Source organism: Rhinolophus ferrumequinum, chromosome 12 (genome assembly GCF_004115265.2).
Source record: "Rhinolophus ferrumequinum isolate MPI-CBG mRhiFer1 chromosome 12, mRhiFer1_v1.p, whole genome shotgun sequence".
NCBI classification, from domain to species: domain Eukaryota; kingdom Metazoa; phylum Chordata; class Mammalia; order Chiroptera; family Rhinolophidae; genus Rhinolophus; species Rhinolophus ferrumequinum.
The window spans coordinates 83672171-83696615 of record NC_046295.1 but is presented as its reverse complement, the minus strand read 5'-3'; the positions used below and the strand labels follow the sequence as shown (position 1 = coordinate 83696615).

Below are 24445 nucleotides of genomic sequence, written 5' to 3'. Positions count from 1 at the left end.
AAGCCAGGTGCCCTTGGCAGGGGCGGGTCGCGTGGCAGGATGGACGGAGCCACTGACACTCAGGGCAATGATGCCCACCAAGGCCCACCCACAGCTTCTGGGCCCCGTCACGAAAGAGCAGACAAGCCACTGAGTCCCCCTGACAGGGTGGAGCGGCGAGCGGCAGGAGGAAACTCGGGGCCTCACTCAGTGTTTTCCAGGGTCACAACTTTCCCAACTGTCCCTTGTAAGTAGTGCAAGCTGCCAGCACTCCACCAATGGAGCTGTTAAAGTAAGTAACGTTGTTTCATCGTATAAATAACCAACACACAATGTAATCAACGGCTCCCACTCGTCAGAACCAGTGACGAGGTGCTCCGGACACTGCAGGGCCACGGCGTGGGGGGCGCCTGCTCTGACCATTGCTCCCCTATCAAGGGGCAATTCACGGCATGTCTAGGACCCCACAGCAGGCGCCTACGTGCAGCAGCCACACTGCACTGGCCCACATCCCTCCCGGCCTATCTTCTCCACGCCATGTCCCCAGGGCTGCGCAGCTCACGGCTCCTCTCACTACGGCCATCGTCCTGCCGGCCGGGTCTGATGGATCCAGAAGAAGCACTGGTGGCCCCAGGCCTGGCTGCGCCCTGACGCTCAGGGGCACGAGGGTAGGACCTGAGCAGCAGCCACCATGAATGCCCGTCAGTGTCCCCTGCTCACATCCTCTCCAAAAGGCCGTCTCGAGAGCCCGTCACTCCGGCTCAGAACTGTGACGACAGCCCCGTCCTACCTGGGACACTGGGCTCAGCACTGACAGGGTCTGCCGTGCTCTGGAGCTCGGATGTCAGTGTTGAGTCTGCTTCCTTAGTGCTTATCAACGTCATGACTTTGTGACTAGATTTCCCACTCAAGGCTCTGGTGATGGTAGAAGTGGACACAGCTCCACAGGCCACACCGTGTCTGTCTGGGTCCTGGAAGCCCCATCCCCGTCTGGCAGGCGATGCGGGCTGAACCAGAGCCAGGCACTGCCCAGGCCCCCACTGACCCTACGGATCCCTAAAGACCTTCTAAGAAACACCCCTGTACCCCACGTCGCCCGCAGTCCCCGGCACAGTGCTGAAGGGAGTTCCCAGAGGCACAGCTGAGTGCTCTCGCCTTGACCACAAACCCCATTTTCTGGGAAAACAAATTCGCCCTAAAAACCAACCATCAGTGCGGTATCTTAAGTCACAATCCAGAAAACCGTAATACGTCAGCCAGGCCCCTTCTTCCCTCCAAGGCAGCTGCTGTGTAACAGCCGGTGGCCGCAGCGGCACCTGCCCGCGTGGGGGGGGCCCCAGGCTCCTGGGCCGTGAGCACGGACGAGGCCGCCCGCGCGGAGGCCCCTCCAGGCCCGGCCCCTCCAGGCGCATCCCGCAGTTGGCTGACGACACAACCAGAACCACACCGGGTCCACGGGGCTGACGACACGAGGGGAGGTGGTCAGAGCCACAGCAGGGCTGACGAAGGGCCTTCAGCAGCCACGCCGAGCACCTGGGACCTGGGGACCGAGGGCAGCGAGGACACTCACGTTGTCCCGGATGTTGATGTCTGAGCCTTTAGACAGAAGCAGCCTCACCAGCTCCACGTGCTTGTACTCCGTGGCCCAAATCATGGGCGTCCAGCCGCCATCATCCTGATTTCAAGGGAAAGAAGCAAAAGTCCATCACAGCTCCCAGACGCAACTGGCGTCAAGAAAATGGCCCTTGGGCCTACAGGGCAGCTGGGGTGGCGGGAGCCATGCCCCAGGCACCTTGGCAAGGGCAGGACAGAGCCGGGCGCCACGCTGAGCCCTAAACCTGTGCTCCGCGGGGGCGATGGGACCACTGGCCGACCTCGCCCCTCCAGCCCGCTGGGCGGCAACACCAACACGAGACCCACCTGAGGACACCTGGTGGAATCACCGGGCAACCCCCCGAAAATGCTGCCACCAGACCCGACCCCCGACACCAGCAGAGATGGTGTCCACTGATCCTTTTGGGCCCAGTGACACAGGCTCCAAGCACGAAGCCAGCGCGTCAGACAAGGAGTGCGGACGGACGGACAGACGTCGGGGCGGGGCTCACGGGCCGTGCAAAGTGCCCGTCTTCTTGCCGGGAAGGGAGAGAGGGCTGCCCCCGCTGACTCCAGCTGTGGGGCCGAATGTGTGCTGACCGCGGGCCTCCTACTACCCACCCTGACCCGTCCCAGGCCCGTTTCCTTGCTCAGGGTCCCAGCCGGTTCATGTAAAGCAGGAAAACACGGCTCTTCAGGAAGTGAGGCTCACACAGCCAGCTCCAGCCTGCAGGAGAGACTTGCCCTTCCAACGCCATGGGCACGGCTTTTGGCACATCGCAGCCTCCAGCACTAAAGCGACACTGTCCCTGCAGGTTGGCTGTGGACACTGCCCAGGCACTGGGGACACAGCGTGATGACATAAGTCAACCTCAGGGAACCAGCCCAGCCCGAGTGGAGAAACTCACAAAACCCGACCAAATGGGAAATGAAAAATGAAAGAAGAGGGGCTCCAGCCTGTGACCCCTTAAGAGCAGAGGTGGGTCACAAGCCACAGCACGGGGAGCTCGGTGTCCCCTCGGGAGCTGGGCTGGCAGGCACAACTGAGCGACAAGATAGGGCAGAGCAAGGAAAGATGAGGCCGGTGAGCGGGTCCTGGTGAGCGGTGGGGCCATGAAGACTGGGTGGGGACAAAGTGAGAGGGCAGGGCCATGGGGGGGGGCCAAGGTGAACGGGAAGGAAGAGTCCTCCGCTTTCCCCAATCACTCAGCTGACACACAAAGACCTCCCTGGTGCCAAGCACTACATGCCACACAAAAGGGCCCTGACAGCAGGGTAGAGAGGCAGAAGATAAGCAAACACACAGGGAAAGAAGTGGAATACTGGACAATGACGAGTGACAGGAGGGAAGATGGTGTGCCACCAGAAGTGGAGGGGCCCACTCAGGTGGTAACATCTGAACGCCGGCCAGAAGGGGGTGGGAGCGGTCCAGACGGACAGCCCAGGAGGAGCTTCGCTGGGCAGCAGTGCAGAGGCAACCACAGGTGCGAGCCTGCAGATAGCGGTGGGCGAGGCCAGGCCTCCCAGGGCCTCGCGGGGTGGGGGTCGGGGTGGGACTGCTGCAAAGGAGAACCGTGTCTGGCGGGTGACGGTGTGGCTTTACCTGACAGTTGACATCCATCTGTCCATTCGAAAGCAGATACTGAACCACATCATAATGGCCTTTCTTGGCAGCCAGGTGCAAACAGGTGGAGCCCTCTGCATCCTGCAACACAAACGCCATTTAGGTTCTGAGAAACAGTGTGACTGAAGGCGTGCCAGGCCGAGTGAGTGACCACAAGGGAGCTGCCACACATTGGAGAAGGTGGTGTCCCTTCGTGAGGTCAATCAGCTGCAGTCCTCACCCTGTCCCATAGGGCTTGAGCCCCAGCTCTTAACAGTCATGGGGCTGGGCCTCGCGTGGCCAGGTGCCCTCGTTTTCCAGACACACATGCAGGACTTTCCCTGTCCCTGCCCCACCCCCACAGTGCAGACGCACTGCGGGCCGTGGCCGTGTGCAGTGGCCGGTCCCTCCACAGTGCCCAGGAGTCAGTGGTCTCCAGGGTACGCTGACCACGGTGCTCGTGACCCCACCATCGCTGTCCACAGAAATTAAAAATAACAAGGGGCCCAGAAGAGCAGGGACCCAGAATGGAACAGGCTGGTCCTGCAGCCCCACATGTCTGGGCGCTGACTGGCCACCAGGCACACCTCCTGGTCAGCTTTCAGCTCTATTTCCTAAATATATCCCAGTCACTGAACTACCTCAAAACAAAACAAAAGCCACCCACCCAGGGAGTGGTCAGACCTGGGGAGCTCCAGGAGACTCAGGGGACCCTGGGGGGCCAGGGCCACCCCCACCCCAGCTGACACAGCCAGGCTCGGTTCCAACCTTGCCCCACACCTCTCGAGGCGCCTCGCGGACACCTGCACCTTTTCCTCCCACGGGTGTTTCTTGGCTTTGCTCCTGCATTCCTGTCTCTATTGGCCATTCCCGTTACTCGCTTTCTCTCCCTGTTTCTATTCTCACAGTGGGAATCCCAGATTTGATCACACATCATCAAACACACTTCTAACCAAACCTGAAGTTCATCAGTAAACCTACTTTTTTCACGAAAGTCCACACTAGAACCATAGTGCTGGCACTTACGTGATAAACGTTATTGTAAATACAAAATGTATGGTTGCTGGTTTGAAGTTTTGCTGTATTTTCAAGCATCTTGATCACTAGAACACGTACAGTCTGACAGCCCCCCGAACACAAGAGGACAGCCCCAAGGACGGACACGGACAGGTGCACTGCACGTCTGGGGTGTGGCCCTGACACACCGAGCACACACGCTGCGTCTGTGCGTAGGGCAGACACACACAGACAGATGGACCGTTCCTGCCTGGCAAAAGCATGTGCCTCTGGCCACAGGTGCCACGAGCTGGGACACGAGGCAGGAGCAGGGAGAGGCCGAGGAGACACCAGGCAGAGGTGCGGCCCCGAGCTGGGAGGGCTTCCTGGAAGAGGAGCAACAGCGCAGGTTGGGGACGGAGGGTCCTTCACTCAAGAGGACAGAAAGATATGGCAAACAGTGGGGCAGCCTTCACCCTCGGGGCCAGTTACGGGGTCTCCAGGCCCACACGACCCACGTCAGGGCGCTCCCAACACCCAGGCCCACCGATTCCTCCCCCCTCAGAGGCAATCACTCTCCAGTTCAGGTTCACGTTCGGCTGCATCTTGACCGTCTCGCACCTAAAGGACCACACTGTATCCTGGAGCCCCCCACTTCGGTGACTTGGGGCTGCAGTGCATCTCTGCAGGTGGGTACAGCATTGGGCTACCACCCCACAGATGTGGGAGGGCTCCCCGCTGGCATTCCTGGCTGCAGGACATTCGGGTTTTCTGACCCTGCTGTTGGCAGTGCAGACCGTGGCATGTCACACACGGACCACTGGTGACACAGGAGGGCAGTGACCTCCTGCAGCGCCGACGCCTGGTGCACTGCACACCTCCTGGGGCCTGGTGCTCCCACATGGTCTCACTGGCATCTGAGAGGCTGGGCATCTTCACGTGTCAGTCACCCATCCTTCTTGCTGGGAACTGCGTGTTCAGTCTCAGCCCATTTTTCTTCCAAGTCCTTTAGTTTTACTTGTAGGGATTCTTTATATTTTGGGGTATTAATCCTCTGCCAGCGTGTTGCAAGCTCATCCCCAACCTGCAGCCTTTCGTGTGCTCTGTGGCATCTTTGCTGACCGTGAGGTCTCACTGACAATGCACCTGAGCTGAGCACTCACTCCCACTGTCCTGTGTCTTGCTGATAAAACTCCCTGTGCTGGGGTCGCAAAGATAACCTTCCCTCTTAACTGCACAAGCATCGTGGTTTCCCCGTTTACACTCCATTTTCACATTTAGCATCTGCGTATTTGTTCACTGTCCTTTTTCCTTCCGCCTGTGCTTTATAGGAGGTGTGATCGAAAAATAGTGCATGTATTTTATTGTACATTAAACTGAATGTACATTGAAAAAATTTATTGCAGTATTAGACACATTGCCATTAACCCCATCACGGCAACGCACGGTGTCACACGTCGCTTCTGGGATATAGCGATTTCTGTCAAATAAAAACTTCACAGTGTGTCCTCATCTTATTCACCGGCTCTGGCTTCATGCAACTTCTGGCTCTTCCCCAAAGTCAAAATGATTCAGGACATCGAGGCAGCCACGACAGCAGCACATCTAAAGACACTCAGTGAAGAGGACTTCCAGAACTGCTTCAGGAAGCGGCAGGAATGACGAAGGGACGTGTGCTGGAAGCGAGGGGAAGACTCTGAGGGGTGAGTGGCAATGTGGCTGTTACTGTAATAAATGTGTTTTTATCTAAGTGTCCCCGTATCCTTTGATCCCTCTCGGACTTAATGTGAGTTTAGCTTCATTAACACATAGTTGGTTCTGCCTTCTTATCTACTCAAAATTCTGCCTTTTATTGGCAAATTCAGTCTTTTCACATTTAATGTAATTGTGGACATGCTCAGGTTTAAATGCATCACCTTGCCACCTGCCCCATCTGTTTTTACCCATCTTTCCTGCCTTTCAGTTAAACAGATAGTTTTCAGGCTTCCATTTTACTTCCTCTAGTAGCTTTTTTTGGGGGGGCGAGGGGAACAGTGTGTTTCTCCAGGGCCCATCAGCTCCAAGTCTCTGTCCTTCAGTTCTAGCTGTTGAGGGCGCAACTCAGCCCTAAGACCAGTTGCCGTTTTCAATGTTTATTTGCAGGGGGCACAGCCCACCTTCCCAAGCGGGAATTGAACCACCAACCCTGTTGTTCAGAGCTCGCCCTCTAACCAAATGAGCCATCAAGTCGCCCCCTCTACTAACTTTTCAAAAGTTTTCCTTAAAGCAAGATTTTAAATTATGTCATAAATTACAACACTCATCTCTGTCCGTCTATGTGGCAGATACCACTTATCACCTCCCGCAACAGAAACAAACAACCTGACAACAGCCAAGGCCCATGTACGGCTGTCTTCCTCCACGACTGTCACAGGCAGCTGGTCCTTGAGCGTGGGTTTGAATTTCGTGGGTCCATTCATACGTGAGAGGGATTTTGCCAGTACACATACGGCCGGCCGGCCTTCCACATCCCCGGGTTTGCACGTCCAGATCCCATCAATCCCGAATGGAAAAGTGTTTTCGATCGGGGTTGGGAATCCATGGATGAGGAGGGCTGGCTGTAGGTACAGTTCTACACTATTTCCTTCAGGGGATGTGAGCACCCCTGGGTTTTGGTGTCTGCGGGGACTGAATCCCCCGTGGATACTGAGGACTGGGTAAGTTTTGGGGCCGTCAGAAGTTACACGCCGATTTCCTACTGTGCGAGACTGGGCGCCCCTAGTCCCCCTCTGTCCAAGGGTCAACGGCATTTCACTTCTGAATTCATAAAAACTCCACCTTATAACGGGATTATTTTCCCATTAAATAGCCTTTTTTCTTCTAAGAAATTTAAAGAAAACAACAGTCTTTGTTATTTACTATTCTGGGGCTTCCCGTTATTCCTGCGTTTTCCTCCTGCAGCTTCAGACCTCTCCCGAGTATAAACCTGCCCATAAATCCATCCGCTCAGCTACTGTTTACCTGAAAGCGTTTTATTTCAGTTATTTTTTTGAAGGTTACCTTTTATTGGGTATCGCCTTCTCGGCTGACAATACAAATATCACTCTTTGGCCTCCACTGTTTCAGATGAGAACTTGGCAGTTTTTCGTGATGCTGTTTCCCGGTGTGTAATATGGTGTTTTTCGCTGGCTGCTTGTAAGGTTTTCTCTTTACTTGTGGTTTTCAACATTTAGGCATGATGTATTTAGTTGTGTATTCTTTGTATTTATCCAGCTGGGTGTTTTCTGACTTAGTTGGTTCTGTAGGTTTTCAACAGATTTGGGAAATATGCAGCCATTTTTCTTTTCTTCAATGTATTGTTTCCTACCAGTTTTTCTGCCTCTTCTCTTTCTGGGACTCCAGTTATACACATCAGACAGTTTGATACTGTCCTACAATCCAGCATCAAAAACTTTCAGACTAAAGTTTCTATGATGGGTTTGCAAGTTCAGTGACCCTCTTCCTCCTGCCCACCCCCACGAGTCGTTCACGTCAGATGCCGGCCGCCCCACAACCACCACTTCCTCCCCAAGCCTGCCCAGCCGGTGCCAGTTGTTTCCAGACGCTCCCGTGAAGCCCTGAGCACTGACCTCCTGCCTCTTTGGTGGCACGCAGCTGGAGTATCAGCTCCTGCGGTGACGATGGGGAATCACGCCCAAATGCAAACTTCCCCCATCACAACTGAGAGGGTTAGTAACACTTATCTAACAGTTACAGCAGATATTTACAGGAAAAGTAGGTTTCCAGATCTCAAACACCACCAAAAACAAACAAACAAATAAAAAACAGCAAAGGACTATACACAACCTTGAAAAATACTCACAGCTTATGGGAACTAGATACAAAAAAGTGCACTTGAAAAGAAGCAAATTAAAATAGTAAAAAATTAAAATAGTAAAAAAATAGATAAATAAATAAAACCAATAGCTAGCTAGCACTGGGGAAAAGTGTAGGGGAGGGTGCTCCCACATTCCTGGGTGCAATTCAGAAAGAAGTATCAGAAGTCTGAAAAAGGATGGCATACTTTGCCCCAGAAATCTGCCCTAAGGGAATCCCACATGCGAAGACGAAGTTACGAAGGTATCTGCTGAAGCACTGAGCGTAAGACAAGAAAATAACTTAAGCATTGAACATTAAGCAAGTATGACTAAAACCGATGTGATTACATCGTGAAACACAATGCTGCCACTTAAAAGAATGTTTAACGACACAGAAAACAGAATTTAATTTGATGAGAAAAGGAGTGATAAATTAGTGTGAGCATGATCTCTTTTTCATTTGAAAAAATATGAAAATACTAATGGGAAAGACTGTAAGATGCTCCTTAGGTTTTTATGGTTTTACACAGTGGATATAACATACCATTTGCCATTTGAACCATTTTAAGTGTACAATTCAGCGGCATTAATGAGTTTCCCATGTTGTAGAGCCATCACCACGGATCTGCTCCCAAAACCTCTCAGCACCCCAGACAACAGGAACCATCAGGCACCAGCCCCCCGCCCATCTCTCCTCTGCTTCCTCCCTCCATTTGCCTCCTCCAGGTCCTTTGCCTAAGGGACGCCTACAGGGCTTCTCCTTCTGTGACTGGTTCCTGTCACATTGAGCTTCTCATCCACATGGTGGCAGGTGGCAGGACCTCCTTCCCCTTCAGGGCTCAGTGACATTCCACTGTGTGGAGAGACCCCATTTGGGTTACCCATCACCCCTCGATGGACACTGGGGGTGCTAAACCCCTCGGTTGCTGTGAACCACTGTGGACGTGGGGTACACACATCTGTTCAGGTCCCCGTTTTCAGTTTCTTTCCATACAAACCTAGGATTGGAGTGACTAGGTCATGTGGTAATTCTGTGTTTAACTTTCTGACAAAGCACCAAGCCGTGCACTGTCCACGGTTCTTAACACTCCCACCAGCCATGTGGGAGGGTCCCAGTTTCACCACACGTTTGCCACCACTCACTCGGCCTCTTAGGTAATGGCAGCCTCTTAGGTAAAGGCTGTGAGTGGTGTCTGACGGGGTTTGCTCTGCGTTTCCCTGAAGACTCGTGGTGTCGGGCATCTTTCCATGGGCAGATGGCTACTCACTCTGCCCCTTTTCTAATTGGGCCACCTTTGGGTTCCTGAGTGTCAGGAGTTCTTTACATGTTTATTCTGGACAGTAATACCCTCTCAGAGCATTTATGAATATTTCTCCCACTCTGTGGTTATCATTTCACTCTCCTGCACAAGTTTTTCATTTTGATGAAGTTTATCCATTTTTTCTTTTGCCTGTACTTTTGGTGTCATATCAAAGAAATCACTGCCAAATCCAATGTCATGAAGATTTTTTATCTCTTTTCTTCTAAGAGTTTTATGGTTTTAGCTCTTAAGTTTAGGTCTTTGATACATTTCAAATTAATTCTTGAATACAGTGTGAAGAAAGGACCCAACTTTATTCTTTTGCATGTGGAGATCCAGTTTTCCTACCACCGTTTGTTGAAAAGATGGTCCTCTCCCCACGGGGTGGTCCTGGCGCCCTTGCTGAAGCTCGTGTGATACACTGCGGGTTCCTTCTGCGCTCAGTTCTAGTTTGTGGTCTGCATGTCTGTCCCGTGCCACCACCCAGGAAGTCTGAGTCCTACAGCTGTGACTTTCTCTTGCCAAGATTGTCTGGGCTGTTCGGGGTCCCTTGAGATTCCACACGAATTCTAGGATGTGCTTTTCTCTATCTGTGAAAAACAGCATTGGGATTTTGAACGGCTTGCATTGACCCTGTAGGTGGCTCGGGGTGGTACTGATATCTTAACAACATTAAGTCTTCCAATCCACGAACACGGGTGTGTTTTCATTCACTTGTGTCTTCTCTAACGTCCTTCTGCAACGTCTGGTAGTTTTCTGTGTACTAGACCTTTTAAATCTGGTAAAAGCCAACCGGCACTTGAAGGAAATTGACCAGGGAGCTGGACAAATATGGCTGGAGCTGGGCTTCCTGTTACTCTCTCGTTCCCAACTTCCTGTTAAACTTTACGGTTCTAACTTCCTGGGGGGGGGGCGGGTATATTGGGGGCCATCTTGGGAGATTGCTCTCGTTTGCACATGGGAGGCCGGCCAGAAGGTGCGTGTTCCCACACTGCTGTGGTGGTTTTGTTTTCTTTTTCCAATAAACCCTCTTTTTGGGGGACTAAATAAAAGGTTACTTTTGTCCAATTAACACCTCCTTCATTACGTTTATCCCTAAGTATTTCATTCTTTTTGATGCTATTATAAATAGAAGTGTTTTCTTAATTGCCTTTTGGGATCGTTTCATCAACAAATGTAAAGAAATACAAGTGACTTTTCTGTACCGATCTTCTGTGTCTTTTCTGTGTCTTCCAACTTTGCAGTATGTACTTACGAGTTCTAACAAGTTTTTTGTGGATTCTTTAGGGTTGTCACGTATCAGATGCTGTCGTCTGAACAGAGACCACTTTGCTTCTTCCTTTCCAATCTGGATGCCTTTTACCTGTCTTTTTGCCTAACTGGACCAGGGAAAAGACCTGGTCTGTGCCAATGGAGAGCTGCCAACCCCTGCACGCAGCTCCTCACTGTGGTCTGCTGTCAGGTGCAGGAGAGGCCATGCTCACCGGGCTGTGGACACACAACACGTTAGTCACCAGGGAACCGAGTGCTTCCTGAGCGTGGAGGCACGTCCCGCAGACCTCCAACAAGGAGGCCATTGGTGGCAATGGGAAGCGCCCACAAGGCAGAGGCGGCCCCGCCAGTGGCCAGCGCACACGTACCTTAGGGTCCACGAGGGCCCCAGCCTTAATGAGGTACTTGACTGCGTCCAGGTGGTTGTTCTCTGCCGCCTCCATCAGCGGGGTCCTCTGGTCCTCTGAACAGCTGTCGATGTTTGCTCCCGCCTGCTGAGACAAGGGCAGGTCAGGGTGTGGGGAGCCTCCCCTGCAGCCTCCACTGAGCGAGGGGGCACTCACGTGCTTCAGACACCTGACAGCAGAAAGACCTCCCGAGCTACACTAGCCGTTTCTAATGCCCAACTGTGTCTGATTCTCCAAAACTGCATTTGCAGATAGAATTATCCTGTTATTACCAGACCTTCAGTTCACAAAGAGCACTTTCTAAGTTCACTTAAAGGAAAATGTTTATAGCACATTAGTGACAACACATTTAGAAACGAGCAAGAAGGCACTAACCCTCTAGACCAGGAAAACAAGGGGTACTCAGGGGCCCCTCAGCACAGACGAGCAAGTAGTGATGTGGCCCCAGGCACCCTGGCTACGCCGCTTAATGCTAGAACAAAAACTCATTCCAGTAGCACATGTTTGGAGCAATATCTACATTTCTCAATGGACGGTGTACTCAAAAACCTAGTGTGCCAGGGGGGGAGGGGCGGGTAAGGCTCTGTCTGTGAAACTTCGCAAGCTCTGCCTGTGACACAGGTGTGGCCTGAAGCAAGCCAGCGGCTGTTTTTGCAGTGGAAACCTTTGACCCACGGGGGGACAAACTGTGATTTCTTATGCTGGTGTACAAAGAGCTAATATTTAGTTTTTAAAATAAATATTTACTACAGGAAAGGCTTATGTAGTATTGTTTTTACCATTAGCCATTAAAAACAAAAGCTAAAACACAAGAAAGAAATTTTTAAATAGACCTGGAGTGGCACACATGGAAAAGCAGAGGACTGAGGTGGTCCGGGGAATTCTCAAGGAGACTATCAGCTATTTCAGAATCGAACGCCCTGAATGACAAGGTCACAGCCACTTCTCCAGAGACGGAGTCAGAGATCAAAGAGGCGTGAGCATGCAGGGAGGACACAGAGCAGGGACTCACGAGAATGCAAAGCCAAGGTCGGGCGGCCCAACCTGCGGGCCAAGTCGAGCCAGAATTCCACAACCGCCAATTTTAACACATACACTTAAAAACACACCTCAACACACAGATAAGGGCCACAATGAGGGGTCAGAGCACTAAAGGAGGCCCGGGCTGCAAAGGCAGGACACACCCTCTGCAGGTGGGTGCTGCCCGCAAACTGGGCACATGCACTTGACCTGAAAATCACGGGGACAGCACAAAGGGTTCTGGGGGTGGGCAGCAGCAAGAAGTGTGACAACACCTGCTACAAGCCAACCCAGGGACCAGCCCAAGAGGCAGAGGGCCACACGGAGGCAGCCCCCCAGACAGGCCGGCCCGATGACCCAGAGGCACTGAAGGTGTCAGGGGTCAGGGTCAAAGGACCACGCCTTCACTGAGACTTAGGGTCCAAGTTTGAGGGCTGGTTGGGGTGGACCCACAACCACTTCTCAGTGGGCTGGTCAGAAACCACAGCTGTCCAGCAACTGGCTGCACAGAGGTCCCTCAGGGGATATGCAGACAACCCAGGACCAACACCAAGAATGTCCACCCAAAGGAAAGAGATTGTCCCCAAGAAAAAGGAGAGGCTGAAAGACAGTCAAACACTCTCTGAGAACCTAGAGGCGAGGGGAGTCAAACCAGGAGGTCCCCACGTGCCGCACACAGCACAGGCACGAGGTCTTCACATGAGGTCCCAGGACACGGCCAGATGCACAGACTGGTAAGACAAACAAGAACCCATGGTGGAAGTGCTGGACACCAAACGGACCCAACCCCACACGGCCCCAAATCCTTACTGAGATGAGTGCGGCAGGGCTGCACGGGCACCTGTATGAGGTGTGAGGTGTGGGGACACCTGTGTGAGGTGTGAGGTTTGGGGGCACCTGTGTGAGGTGTGAGGTTTGGGGGCACCTGTGTGAGGTGTGGGGACACCTGTGTGAGGTGTGAGGTTTGGGGCACCTGTGTGAGGTGTGAGGTTTGGGGGCACCTGTGTGAGGTGTGGGGGCACCTGTGTGAGGTGTGAGGTTTGGGGGCACCTGTGTAAGGTTTGGGGGCACCTGTGAGGTGTGAGGTGTGGGGCACCTGTGAGGTGTGAGGTTTGGGGGCACCTGTGTGAGGTGTGAGGTGTGGGGGCACCTGTGTGAGGTGTGAGGTGTGGGGACACCTGTGTGAGGTGTGGGGACACCTGTGTGAAGTATAAGGTGTGGGGGCACCTGTGTGAGGTGTGGGGACACCTGTGTGAGGTTTGGGGGCACCTGTGTGAGGTGTGAGGTTTGGGGACACCTGTGTGAGCTGTGCGACCCACGCCAGGTCCTCAGGGCCAGCAGTGAGGCAGGCGTTGGTGTGTCCCTTGCCCTGAGCTCTACTAGAAAAGGCAACTTTGTCTCTGAAAATGCCCAAGGCTCACAGCACACAGCCATGTAAAGGTGATGCAGCAGATGGAAACCTGGGGCCCGGCAGTGAGCACCCGCACGATGGGACCATAGCCTGCAGCTGCGAGGCAGAAGCTGCGACCCGTAGGGGCAAAGGACGGGGCAGAAGCTGTGGGCAGAGCCCCCGCAGGGACGTCAGTGGCCTGGCAGACCGGCCATCTGGGCGTATGACCACAGAGCCCTTGGCGTGCAGCTGTGTGCCTGAGACCACAGCCTTCACTCCTTGAATGCTGTCACTTAAAACTCAGACACATGTGCCAGGGCCCCCCATGCCACAGCAGCCGGGCCCCAATGGAACCAGAGAGCCGTTTCCAGCGAACCCCCAGAAAGAAAACGCAACAGGATGTGAAAAGACAAATCACTCCTCAGAGGTGCTGCCCTGATGGAACAGAACACACGTCACACCCCAGCAAGACAGGAGCCTGACAGTGACACCAGGGGCTGCTGTCAGCCCTTGGGAGGCATATGAGCTGGGACACACCCCACAGAAGCAGGACATCCAAGAAAGAAACTAAAACAAGCCCATCCCTTCTCTTTCCTGCGTCATCACAGAAAAGTTGCTTCCTTCTTGGGGTAGAAAAATATACACAGTCACACGCCCCCAAGCTCAGGGACTGCGAGCTTGAGTCACGAAGTTAAACACAGGCGCAGAGTCCCATCCAAAGGGGTGCCAGGCCCCCACTTCCAGGCGCCGAAGGGCAGTGCAGAGGGTCCTAAGGAATGCCTGCGTACGAGGGGTCCTTCTTCTCTCTCACACGTAACGTTCTGTGTCAACAGTTTAAGACTCACAGGAAGTTGTGAAACAGAACAGAGCTCCTGTTCTCCTTCACCCACGTTCCCGACTGTCTTAACGTAGCACAGCCAGTGGGCAGCGGCAGGAAAGGGACGTCGGTGTCGGAGCGCGGGCTGATTGTACCCCACGTCTGTGTCGGCTGTGACACAGAATCCACTGTGACTCCATCAGCACGAAGACTGCAGGCAAAGCTAAGTCACACTCACACTGAGGACACATGCGCGGTGGTGAAACCACACAGAAATGCAGCGACGTGACTGGCACAAGGCAGCCTGGTGAGCTGCTACCTCTGGGGAGGGGACACCGTTTCTGGGGAGCAAGCAGCGTCCTGTCCTGACCCGGAGATAGGTGGCTCCCTTCGTAATTATTAACCAGAACGTTTACATTTTAAAGACTTTTCCGTAGGCATCACAGACACACATTTCAATGTAAAAAAAAAAAAAAAAAACCCGAAAGAGAACACAGGTCCTTTCAAAGGAGTGATGAGCTAACTTCTCAAAGGAAGAAGGAACGAAAAGACAGTAGAATGGTCCTTCCCTGCATTGAGAACCGGCAGCCAGAACCCCAAACTCAGGGACAGTGTCTCCACACCCATCTCACTCCAAGCTTGAGGAGCGGCCTGGCCACCACCCCGAGCCCACACCACGAGCCCGCCCAGCTCACGCATCATTGGGGTGACCCGGATTCTGGAGGGGGTCTGCGTGCCCCGTCCTTATCTACTGCCTCGCTCGGGGTCCTGCAACAATCCCACAGCGACGCGACTGACCTCGGGTCCACCTCAGTGAGCACAGGCCACCACCACTTCTCGGCCTCTCACTGGCGTCCCCGCAGGGCACCAGCTCCCCACCGTCACTCCCTCCAACAATGCCTCAAGGCTCATGACGAAGACCCGCCAGTCACCACGTCACCACTGAGAACCTGCAGCTGCGTGCCCAATCTGAGCTCCCCATCTGCTGTCAGCAAACCCTCTCATGCTTCCCTCTGGGCCTCACGGTCACAGGTCGGCCCTCATCTCGATTACGCGCTTCCTCCCTCGACCTCCAGGACCCTCCTCAGGGATCGCGTCAGTCTCACGACTCAGTAAGGACACTGTAGGTGTGACCACTGGGGACAAGAAACAAAAGCATGTAGCTTCCAAGAGAATAAACAGAAATGAGACAATGAAAAGAACAAAAGATACGAAACAAAATATTTGCCTTAAAAGGTTAGACATCAAAACCACAATTAAAGGCGTTAAACAAATTTCAACGTGAGACAGGACAGGAAGCATTACCTAGGCTAAAGGTGCCTATTAAAATTCCAAGACTGCCAGACGGAGCTTTAAACTCTAGCTGTGTGCGATGGAAACAGCCACGTCCACAACAGCGGCTCTGCAGCCTGCGCCGAGGCTGGGGGCTGGGAGGCACGTTCTGGGGCATCAGCGATCCCCTCCAACAGCTGGATTGGCCCCAAGATGCAAACCAAGCGTGAGCGTTCCCTGCCCTGCACAGCCGCGGCCTCCGGCCGCCTGGCTGGGGATAAAAGAACGAGGAAAACCAGAAGCAACGACAGCAGTAGCCAGGGCCAGGGTCAGGGCCAGGAGCCAGAGCCGACAGGGGAGGGCAGGCCAGCACCGCTCGGGGAACAGTGTGGCACCCCCACCGTCCCACTCTGTGGCTCCCACAGTCACACACAGGTGACAGCTGTATACAAGGGTCCTTTCCAGACAGCCACGTCCTGCAGGTCACTGACAGTGACAAGACTCCAACCAAGAACCTGCGGTCAGTAGGTTAGTCCTTTACTGGAAATGTAAACAAGCTGCAATCATCATCAAGCATCTGAGAAAACCTTTAGGTGAGAAAGACCGAAGTAATGATGTAATCTGGTCCCAGAGACAAGGGACAGGAAGAGGCTACAAAGAAGGACTCCAGGTCCCCAGCACAGGTGGAAGCCCCCAAGGGCTGACAGAACAAGGCCTAGAAAGCGCCAGAAAGATGGGGGGACCAGGAAGGCCCCTAGCACAGGGCCGGGAATGCAGGGAGCAGGACACCCGCTGGAGTGGAGCACGCACAGGGCGCACCAGCTGCCGGAGGCCTAGAACTCGGCAGAGCGTTCAAGGGGACTTCCTGAAGCGCCAGGGAGAGAACAGCTCAAACACGAAGGTCAGACTTACAATGTGGACTCCAGGGACCAAGGGATGTGTCTGTCCCAGAGTGATGGCGCTAAGCACACACGACAGGTGCTTTCCAGGTGACACCAGGCAGGTGTCAGTCTTTCAGAGGGTTAGGCATGAATTGGCAGGAAGGCAGGCCACTCAGCCAGGGGAAAGCCATGGCAGCTCCTAGTGCCATTGTGGTCACACGCACGTTCCCACAGCAGATTGAAACACAGCGGGTGGGACGCTCGGCCGAGCAGGCCTGCAGGGCAGTGGGAGCTCGCAGCCCTGGGCTGCACGCTCCACATGAGGAGTCAGTAACCTTAAACACCAAAAGCGAGCCCATCAGGACTCAACTGGCTGTGAGGGAACGAGGCGCAGCAGCCTGCTGGGACACCCGGGCCTGGGGACCAAGTGCGGGCTCGGCAGGCGCTTGGCCTGTGGGACCGTGTGACACTGTGTGGCCCTCCGACCTGGATCAGCATGTGGCAGATGTCCACGTGGCCAGCCTCCGCCGCGGCGTGCAGTGGGGATCGCTTGTTCTGGTGCTCCATTTTGAAGTTGGGGTCGATCCCATCAACTGTGGACAAACAGGGTCATCAGTCACTCGGACTGGTCGTGAGGGCGGCTCACCAACGTGCACCCATGAGGGGCCATCGCCCACACCATCCTGTGTAGGTGGACGACCGGGTTCGAGAGGCATCGGAGCAGCTCCGGGTGAAGCCCACACGGGTATGTGGTCAGAACCAGCTAACGGCAGTCTCTCCCTTCTGTCCATCTTGGGCTCCCACATGGCGCTGGTCATGGCACTGCCCTGGGTCCTACTGGACATCGGGGAGGACGGGCCCCAGCAGATGCGGTCAGAGGGCAAACGCTTCACGGGGCCGAGAGAAACGAGCCGGCCGGAGCGACCCGAGCCAGCACACCCCCCAGAGCAGAGGAGCTCAGAGAAATCAAGCTGTGAGCTCAGAACCAAAGTGCTATCCTCGCGCAGCTGCGCCGAGGCTGGGGGCCGGCAGGCACTGTCTGGGGCATCAGCGATCCCCACCAACAGCCGATCGGCCCCAAAACGCAAACCAAGTGTGAGCGCTCCCGGCCCTGCACAGCCGCTGCCTCCGGCCGCACAGCTGGGGCCAAGGTCTCCACAGGGACAGTATCCCGAGCCCAGCGTGCGCCTGTTGCTTTTTCTGAACCTACATTTGTTCTTAGTTTAATAATCACGTACCCACTTCCTTTCTCAGAAGAGGACTTCACAGAGAACGCTTCTAGGACAGAGGTAACTAAGTGTGAACACCAGGGACGGGGTGAACCCCACGGGGCAGACGATTTGCTGCACGGGAGACTACAGGCCAGCCTGCCCGCCCGGCAGAAGGTGGAGCACCCCACGCGACACCCCAGCAGAGGGAGATGAGCCCCCGACCCCACTCACCCAGCATGAGCAACACCTTCTGCAGCTCCCCTTGCCTGGCGGAGAAGTACAGCTGCTTGGGGTGGAAGCGCAGTTTCTTGGGCCTGTGTGGAGAGCAGAGGACAGCACTGGCTGAGGCCTGCCCGCCTGCCGTCACCACACGAAGCTCGCTGCGGGCGGCGGGACATGGCTAACATCCACCTGCTGATCCCTCAAGGTCAACGGCACCAAACCCACGGGGCTCGAGGCACCTCACAGTAAAAACGCCAAAAGTGAGCAGCTGTCACCTTCCTCCACAGCAGACTTCCGTGTCCCAGGAAGACGGAACCAACGCGGGGCACACAGCAGGCATCTCCCTTCCCGATGTCACGTGTCGCCCCAGCACGTGCTCCCTCCCGTCCCCTCCCAGCACGGGCAACCTCAGCCTGCCCTCACGTTCCGACTCCTGGAGGCTGCAGAACACAAGGGCCTGCTGGGGGCACCGGGATGGGTGCCATTAAGCTGAAGATACCGTCCTGCCCTGAGCTGCGTCTCAGCTGCCCAGCCCTACAGCAGAATGATTCCCTGGCCGTGTCCCCACGACACCAGATGAAGGACAACGAAGCTGACCCCAAGACTTGAAGTCATGGTCTACTGCCCGTACTTCGCTCTTGACCAATCAGCTCCCCCAGGGCCCCAGACCCCTCCCGCCTGACATCACTTCTGCCCTAAAACGCCGTATGTAAACCGTCAGGGTCCAGGTTTCCCCAGTGCGAGCGGCCCGTGCTAGGCGTACAGCGAGCGATGTCCAGGACAGGCCACATTTCATGCATCGGAGGTGGTGTCTCGGGCTGACGGCAGCACCTGGGGGACGAGCTCCCCTCTCGCTCCCACAGCCTGAGGTCAGAAGTGGCCACCAGCAGTGGGGACAGTGTGGTCATGGCCTGCTACACCCACCCCCTCTGGCAGTGCAGTCTGGGCCTGGTGAGGGGCACACTGGGGACAGAGCCAGAGGAGGCTGCAGACTCAGAGGGAGCTGTGGGGGACTCGGGAGAGGTCCCAACACGAGAACTTTCCATGAAGCAAAGGCCTCTTGTGACACTGGCCCCCTCAGACAAACAGACAAGCTTCCCCAAGGGAGGCTGCCTGCCTGTGGCCCTGATGAGCTGGCTGCTCGGCTTGCCTGAGGAGGGGCCCTACTGTCCCCAGCAGGAGGACAGCTGCCTGCTCACGAGTCACGGCCACCGGGCCTCCTGCACTACATGACAGCTGGCAGGTGAGCCTGAGGCCCCTTGGTCCAACCTTTCATCAGAGAGGAGGGATAGGCCGGCGGTGACGGCGGTGAGGCCGGCATCAGCGCTGCAGCTGAGCTGCACCAGGGGATGTTCGTGAAACCCTCACAGCACTGGCCTTGCTCAGGCCTTCACAGGGGTCACCTGCCGCTCTGAGCGTAAGGGACAATAATCCGCAATAACTCCCTGAAAGGGTACAAGTACGTGCAGTGTCCTGGTGAACACCATGAGCGAAAAAGCTGAGAAACGCTCCATGACCCTCACGGGCAGACACTTGGGTGTGCGGCCTTGGCGGTCCCAGGAGCCACAGGGTGAGGACACCGAGGAGAACAAGCCTGTGGCCGATGTATGCAGGCAGACAGCACAGGGGAGAGGCGTCTGCAGAGAGTCTGCAGAGAGGAAACACGACCAGCGTGGGCACCTGCCTTCCAGGCCCTGAGGGGGTCTGTCAGCACAGGCCTGGCGGGGGACTAGATGTGGGGACCAGCTAGCGGGGCCCTGAGCGGGACGGACAGCTCAAGCAGGCCTTACTTTTCCGAGTCGAGGGCGATGAGGGCACTTTCCAGCGTCTCCTTCCCTGGACCGGGCTTCGCCAGCCCTGCCGGCCCTGCAGGGTCGAGGCTCTCGGGCGCCGGGGGGGCCATGCTCTGCGGCTTGTCGTCCTCTGAGAGCAGGGGTCCGGCAGTGCTTCAGGGGGAGGAAGAACGGGAAATGCTCAGTTCTACAGCCTGAACCCCCTTCTTGTGGAAACCAATGAACACACAAACGTCACTTCCGGAACCCACCCCACAAGCTGCCTGTAGAGACTCAGATGCCTCGGACCCTTCGAATCCCACAGGAAATCACTCCCCACAGGCAACGTTCCCAAGATGCCTGAGGCACGTGCTCACACCTGCATTTGTGAATGAGCTTCCAGTTGAACCTACCGAGTCCACTGCCCACAAGAGAAGGGGATCCCATAGGAATTTGATTCAAAGTGCATTAAGTTTATAGGTTAACATGATGGCTACAGAAAAGTGTGAAAGAGCCAACACCTGCCTACATACAGTTTTCACATCGATAATTCCTGTGTCTTTTAAACAAGCGTCAATGACGCTGCCTGTTTTCTCTGCATCAGTGTGATATGAAGTGTTCTTCCCTGGTAGTTTCTGGGTTTTGCTGCTGTTCTGAAAGTCTCTCTTTCACCATTTTATTTTCTAGCTGGGTATGCTGGTAGGCAACACAGTGACCCACCTCTATTTCTCTCTCATCTGATTCTCTTACTGACTCTTTTTATCTCTGTGAGTACTTCGGCTGTTTCTACCGAATACTTTTAGAAAGAAAAATGAATCCTTCTCTTTCAGATTGATTTTTTTACTGTGTTCAGCCAGGGCCTTCAAAACATTCTGCAGTAACACAGACTGTATCAGCTCACATGAATATCTCATGTTACACGTGTGTGCACATATAGGTGTGTACAGTTATGTACACAGAGGAACGTATATGAAGACATACATGCCTGTACAAATGCTGACACACACATGAACACACGTGACCAGATACGCACACACAAATGTGTACAGACACATAACACCTGTACAGATGCACACACAGGTACACACATGTGCATGTGTACAGATATGCACTCAGACATATAGAAGTGTACGAATATAGACAGATGTACACGTCTGTGCAGACATGCACACATGTGTAGATGTGTGCAACCATGGACACACATGTGTTTGAACATGTGTGTCTGTGAGCCGACATATACACACGTATAGATGTGTGGACATGTACATACGTATGGATTGTGCATTGGGTGTGAATGTGTGAACACATACACGTGTAGTTTTGTGGACATGTACATACATGTAGAGATGTATATGGACGTGTACAAGTGTACGTACATGGACACAGCTACCTACGGGACACTATGCTCCCAAGAGAAAATACCATTGTGTCACGTCAATGACAGTGATACTGGCTCCGACAGGCACACGAATGCCGACAAGCCAACCAAGGGACTGTGCCCCAAGCAATGAGCAGGAGCACGCTGTGTCATACACGGCAGACGCCCGAGTGGGAGTCCGAGTGGGAGTCGGCTGGAGGTTGCTGGACGCGCGGCAGAACCGTGACCGAGTAAGGGCAGAGTTCTGGGAGCACCAGGCCGGCACAGCTAGCGCGTACCTGCCGGTGGTGGTGTCAGCCCTGCCCTCCACAGTGGAGCTCTTCTCCTGGCCCAGGGCCAGGGTCACGGTGGAGGTCGTGTCTGCTTTTGCGATCGTCACCTCTTTGGCCTTAGAGGTCTCCTCCCCGCAGTGGGGACAGTAGCTGGCATTATTGACGCGAGAGGCACAGTCTTTGTGGAAGCGGTGAGAGATGCTGCTCTCAGGCTGACATTCCATAAAATTACCCTAAAAACGGAAAGACGAGAATTAATTTTTGTAAACTTGGGGCTGAGGTGCAGAAAAGAAAAGGTGCTGGTGGACTTGCAGGGACGTGAGCGCAGCTGGGGGGGTCCCAGTCCTGGGCTGGGTGAGAAGGAGAAAGCCGGCATGTGGCCGTGAGCTGCTCTTACCCAGCACGTCCACACACACGCCTATGCCGGAGCGCTCCAGGCCCCGCGCCCCATGGAGGCCGAGGCCTCACTCCCCGGCTGTCCTAACCAGGCGAGAGGCCGCACATGAGGCCAGGTCCCAAGACGGACCCACAGGGGACAGAGCAGAAAACGGAATCTCAGAACACAGCCAGGGGAAGGCGCTCTCGACAGCACCCCGCACTGGTGCCCGCACAAGGCCGTGGCATTTCAGGCGAGCCCGGTGACCTCAGGAAAGGACTCCCATTGGCACAAGGGGGTACACCTCGAGAGGAACCCTGGAGACGAATGGACGCCGAGAAGCGGCTGCTGTTCTCAGTAGCAGCGAAAGGATGTTTAAGATGAGAGGGTACACAGGTGGGATACACGGAGCAGGGCCCAGGCGGCACCATGAGCTGAGGGCAGGTGGGTGGCAGGGTGCCCAGGCGGGGTGCCAGGGCAGGAGGAAGTAACTGATGAAGAAACTCCGAGGGGAGCAGGAGGCAGGGGCACAGGCCGCTGCGCACTCGGACACGAAGCCCGCGGCGAACAGCAGGACTGGGGGTGCCCAGAGCACCCACCTCCCTCCCCAGCTGTCCCCTGGGGCTGTGGCCCACAGGCCGGAGGAAGGGAGCACGCTGGGGGCAGAGCTGCGGTGAGCCCGCACGGCTCGAGGCGGTGGGCTGGGCACTCACCGCCGTGCAGAAGTAGCCGCAGCCGGGGCAGCACTGGTGCTTCACCATCCGGCCCCGGTGGTCTTCACACAGCACCAGGAGGGGCGCCTTGCTGGACGGGCGCATCAGCTCGTGCTTGACCACGCTGTTGGTGCACCTGCCCAGCTGCGATCAGACAAGACCAGGGTCAGACCAGGGCCTTGGGCAGGGGCATGGTGGACCCCAGTCCGCAATGACTGAACAGCGTGTGGGGTCGAGAATGCAGAGAGAGGGCTGGGCACCGTCCTCTGCACGTTCGCCAGAAAAAGACAGCCATGACAGGTGGCCATGCACGCAGTGCCAGAGCAGCAGGCGCTTACCTTGGCCAAACCAAAGAGAACATGCTGGGCAAGTCGGGGTCTGGGCTGGATGTAAAACAAATGGCGTCCGCCCAGCGCGACAGCCTTGGCTGGACAGAACAGATGTCATGGGCACTGGGGAACACACAGTGAATCCAAGGAAACCACAAGTGGCCGGGAAAACCAGAGCAAACCACCAAATCGAAGGCTGCTGGTTAGGTTCACTACACATGCAAGGGGTTAGGGGTTAGTTACTCAAACGACAGGTTACCTCTTAACTACACAATGGGCTGGCAGTTAGCTATAGATGATGGGTTAGCCGTTGGCTACAGTTGATGGGTTAATAGTTAATCACACAGACAATGGGTTAGTGCTTGGCTACAGAAGATGGGCTAGCGGTTAGCTATAGAGGATGGGGTGGGGTCAGCTACGTAGGTGATGAGTTAACGGGTAGCCTCAGATGAGGGGGTAGCGGTTAGCTATTCAGGCAACGGGCCTGGGACACGCCGCAGCGCAGCCCACCTCAGGCTCGGACGAGGACCCTCACTTCCTGCCCGGGGACTCATCAGCTGAGGCAGCCCTCTCTCCCCACCCCTAACCCCACACATCCAGACGCAAGGAAAGTTAGGGAGCGCAAGGGATGGGGCTGTGGGCCTCACGCCCCGAGCCCTATATTCCTTGTGTGACTCCTACTCGATGGATCAAACTGTCTAGTGGAATGATTGCACTGGGGACGCGGAGACAGAAGACGCTGAGAGCAAAGTAAACAAGCCCACATCAGAAGGGCTGCGGGGAACGCAGTGACGAGCGGAGGGAGAAGCACGTGACAAACACTGTCGGCAGGGCCCTCGGAGATGGAGACCTCATGGCAACTGTCAAGCTGGAACGGAGGCCAGAAAGGAAGACACACCAGGGAATGACAGCAAGCTCTCGGACAAGAGATCAGGAAGAGGACGGAGAACTTCCACGGAAGTGCTGGAAGACGGGGCATTTTCTTAAACCGAAAAGTTAAAGATGTGGAGAGAAGAAATATGTCTCCAGCACTGAGAGGCACGCACTCCTTGCCTCTGAGATGACAGCCAGCAAGTCCACACAGCACACAGGCCTCAGGACACCAGGGACAAAGAGGACTGAACAGCTTCCAGGTGCCACACAATGAAAACAGAGAAGAGTCGGGGTCCAGAGTAAGCAACAACTCACCCAGAGATCCCACTGGCCAGGGCAGAGTGCCGCTCAGAGCCCGTCTCCCAAGCTACCTTCCCGAAGGAGCTACGGAAGGTCACACACCAACATGGACAAGCTAAGCAGCCCAGAGGGAGACGTGACGTGTCTGAAAACCCGACAAAATGTGCGATTCCACCAATTTGGGACTGAATTTGTAATAGAACAAAGAAAACAAATATGGGAAGACGAGGTAATTATTAACTGAGGAAAACAAAAAGTGGCTCAGGACAGGCAGCGTCACCCCAGCACAGCACTGGCTTGGCTATGGGCACTCACACAGCACTGGGAGAACCTCAAATACTGTTGTCACCGAAAAAGCAGCAGGTGTGGTGAGAGCGGTGGGGGAGTGGGGGGAGGGGAAGCGCGTCCTGTACAGATGAAACCAGCAGACAATGTGTTAAGGTAGAAAGTCAAGAAATGACAATAAAAAGCAGGCTTAAATTATTTAAAATGTGGAAGAAAATACCCCAAGAAAACACTACAAGAGCTCAAAAAGGCTGCCTCAGGGGAGGAGACTTGGAGAGCCACAGTGCAGGGCGGACATGACCACCACCAGGATTCTGAGGTGACGTCCAGCCCAGCCCGAGACGGGA

General features: G+C 55.0%; 1 protein-coding gene across 12 annotated transcripts in view; it reads right to left on the bottom strand.

Annotated features, from left to right (window-relative positions):
* EHMT1 (euchromatic histone lysine methyltransferase 1) overlaps positions 1 to 24445 on the bottom strand; it is a 126505-nt gene that overhangs the window by 16250 nt on the left and 85810 nt on the right. For 10 of the 12 annotated variants that reach the window (XR_004424593.1, XM_033122229.1, XM_033122224.1 and 7 more), the window contains 8 exons: positions 22312 to 22455; positions 21229 to 21455; positions 19591 to 19746; positions 17810 to 17892; positions 16854 to 16960; positions 10949 to 11071; positions 3176 to 3277; positions 1550 to 1654 (listed from right to left, as the gene is read on the bottom strand). Coding sequence is in view for 11 of the 12 variants with exons in the window: in XM_033122229.1 (XP_032978120.1) it covers positions 1550 to 1654; positions 3176 to 3277; positions 10949 to 11071; positions 16854 to 16960; positions 17810 to 17892; positions 19591 to 19746; positions 21229 to 21455; positions 22312 to 22455 (1047 nt within the window). In the remaining variant the exon portion in view is untranslated. The remainder of the gene's footprint in view (positions 1 to 1549; positions 1655 to 3175; positions 3278 to 10948; positions 11072 to 16853; positions 16961 to 17809; positions 17893 to 19590; positions 19747 to 21228; positions 21456 to 22311; positions 22456 to 24445) is intronic. The other 2 variants (XM_033122231.1, XM_033122235.1) reach the window with 1 other exon arrangement.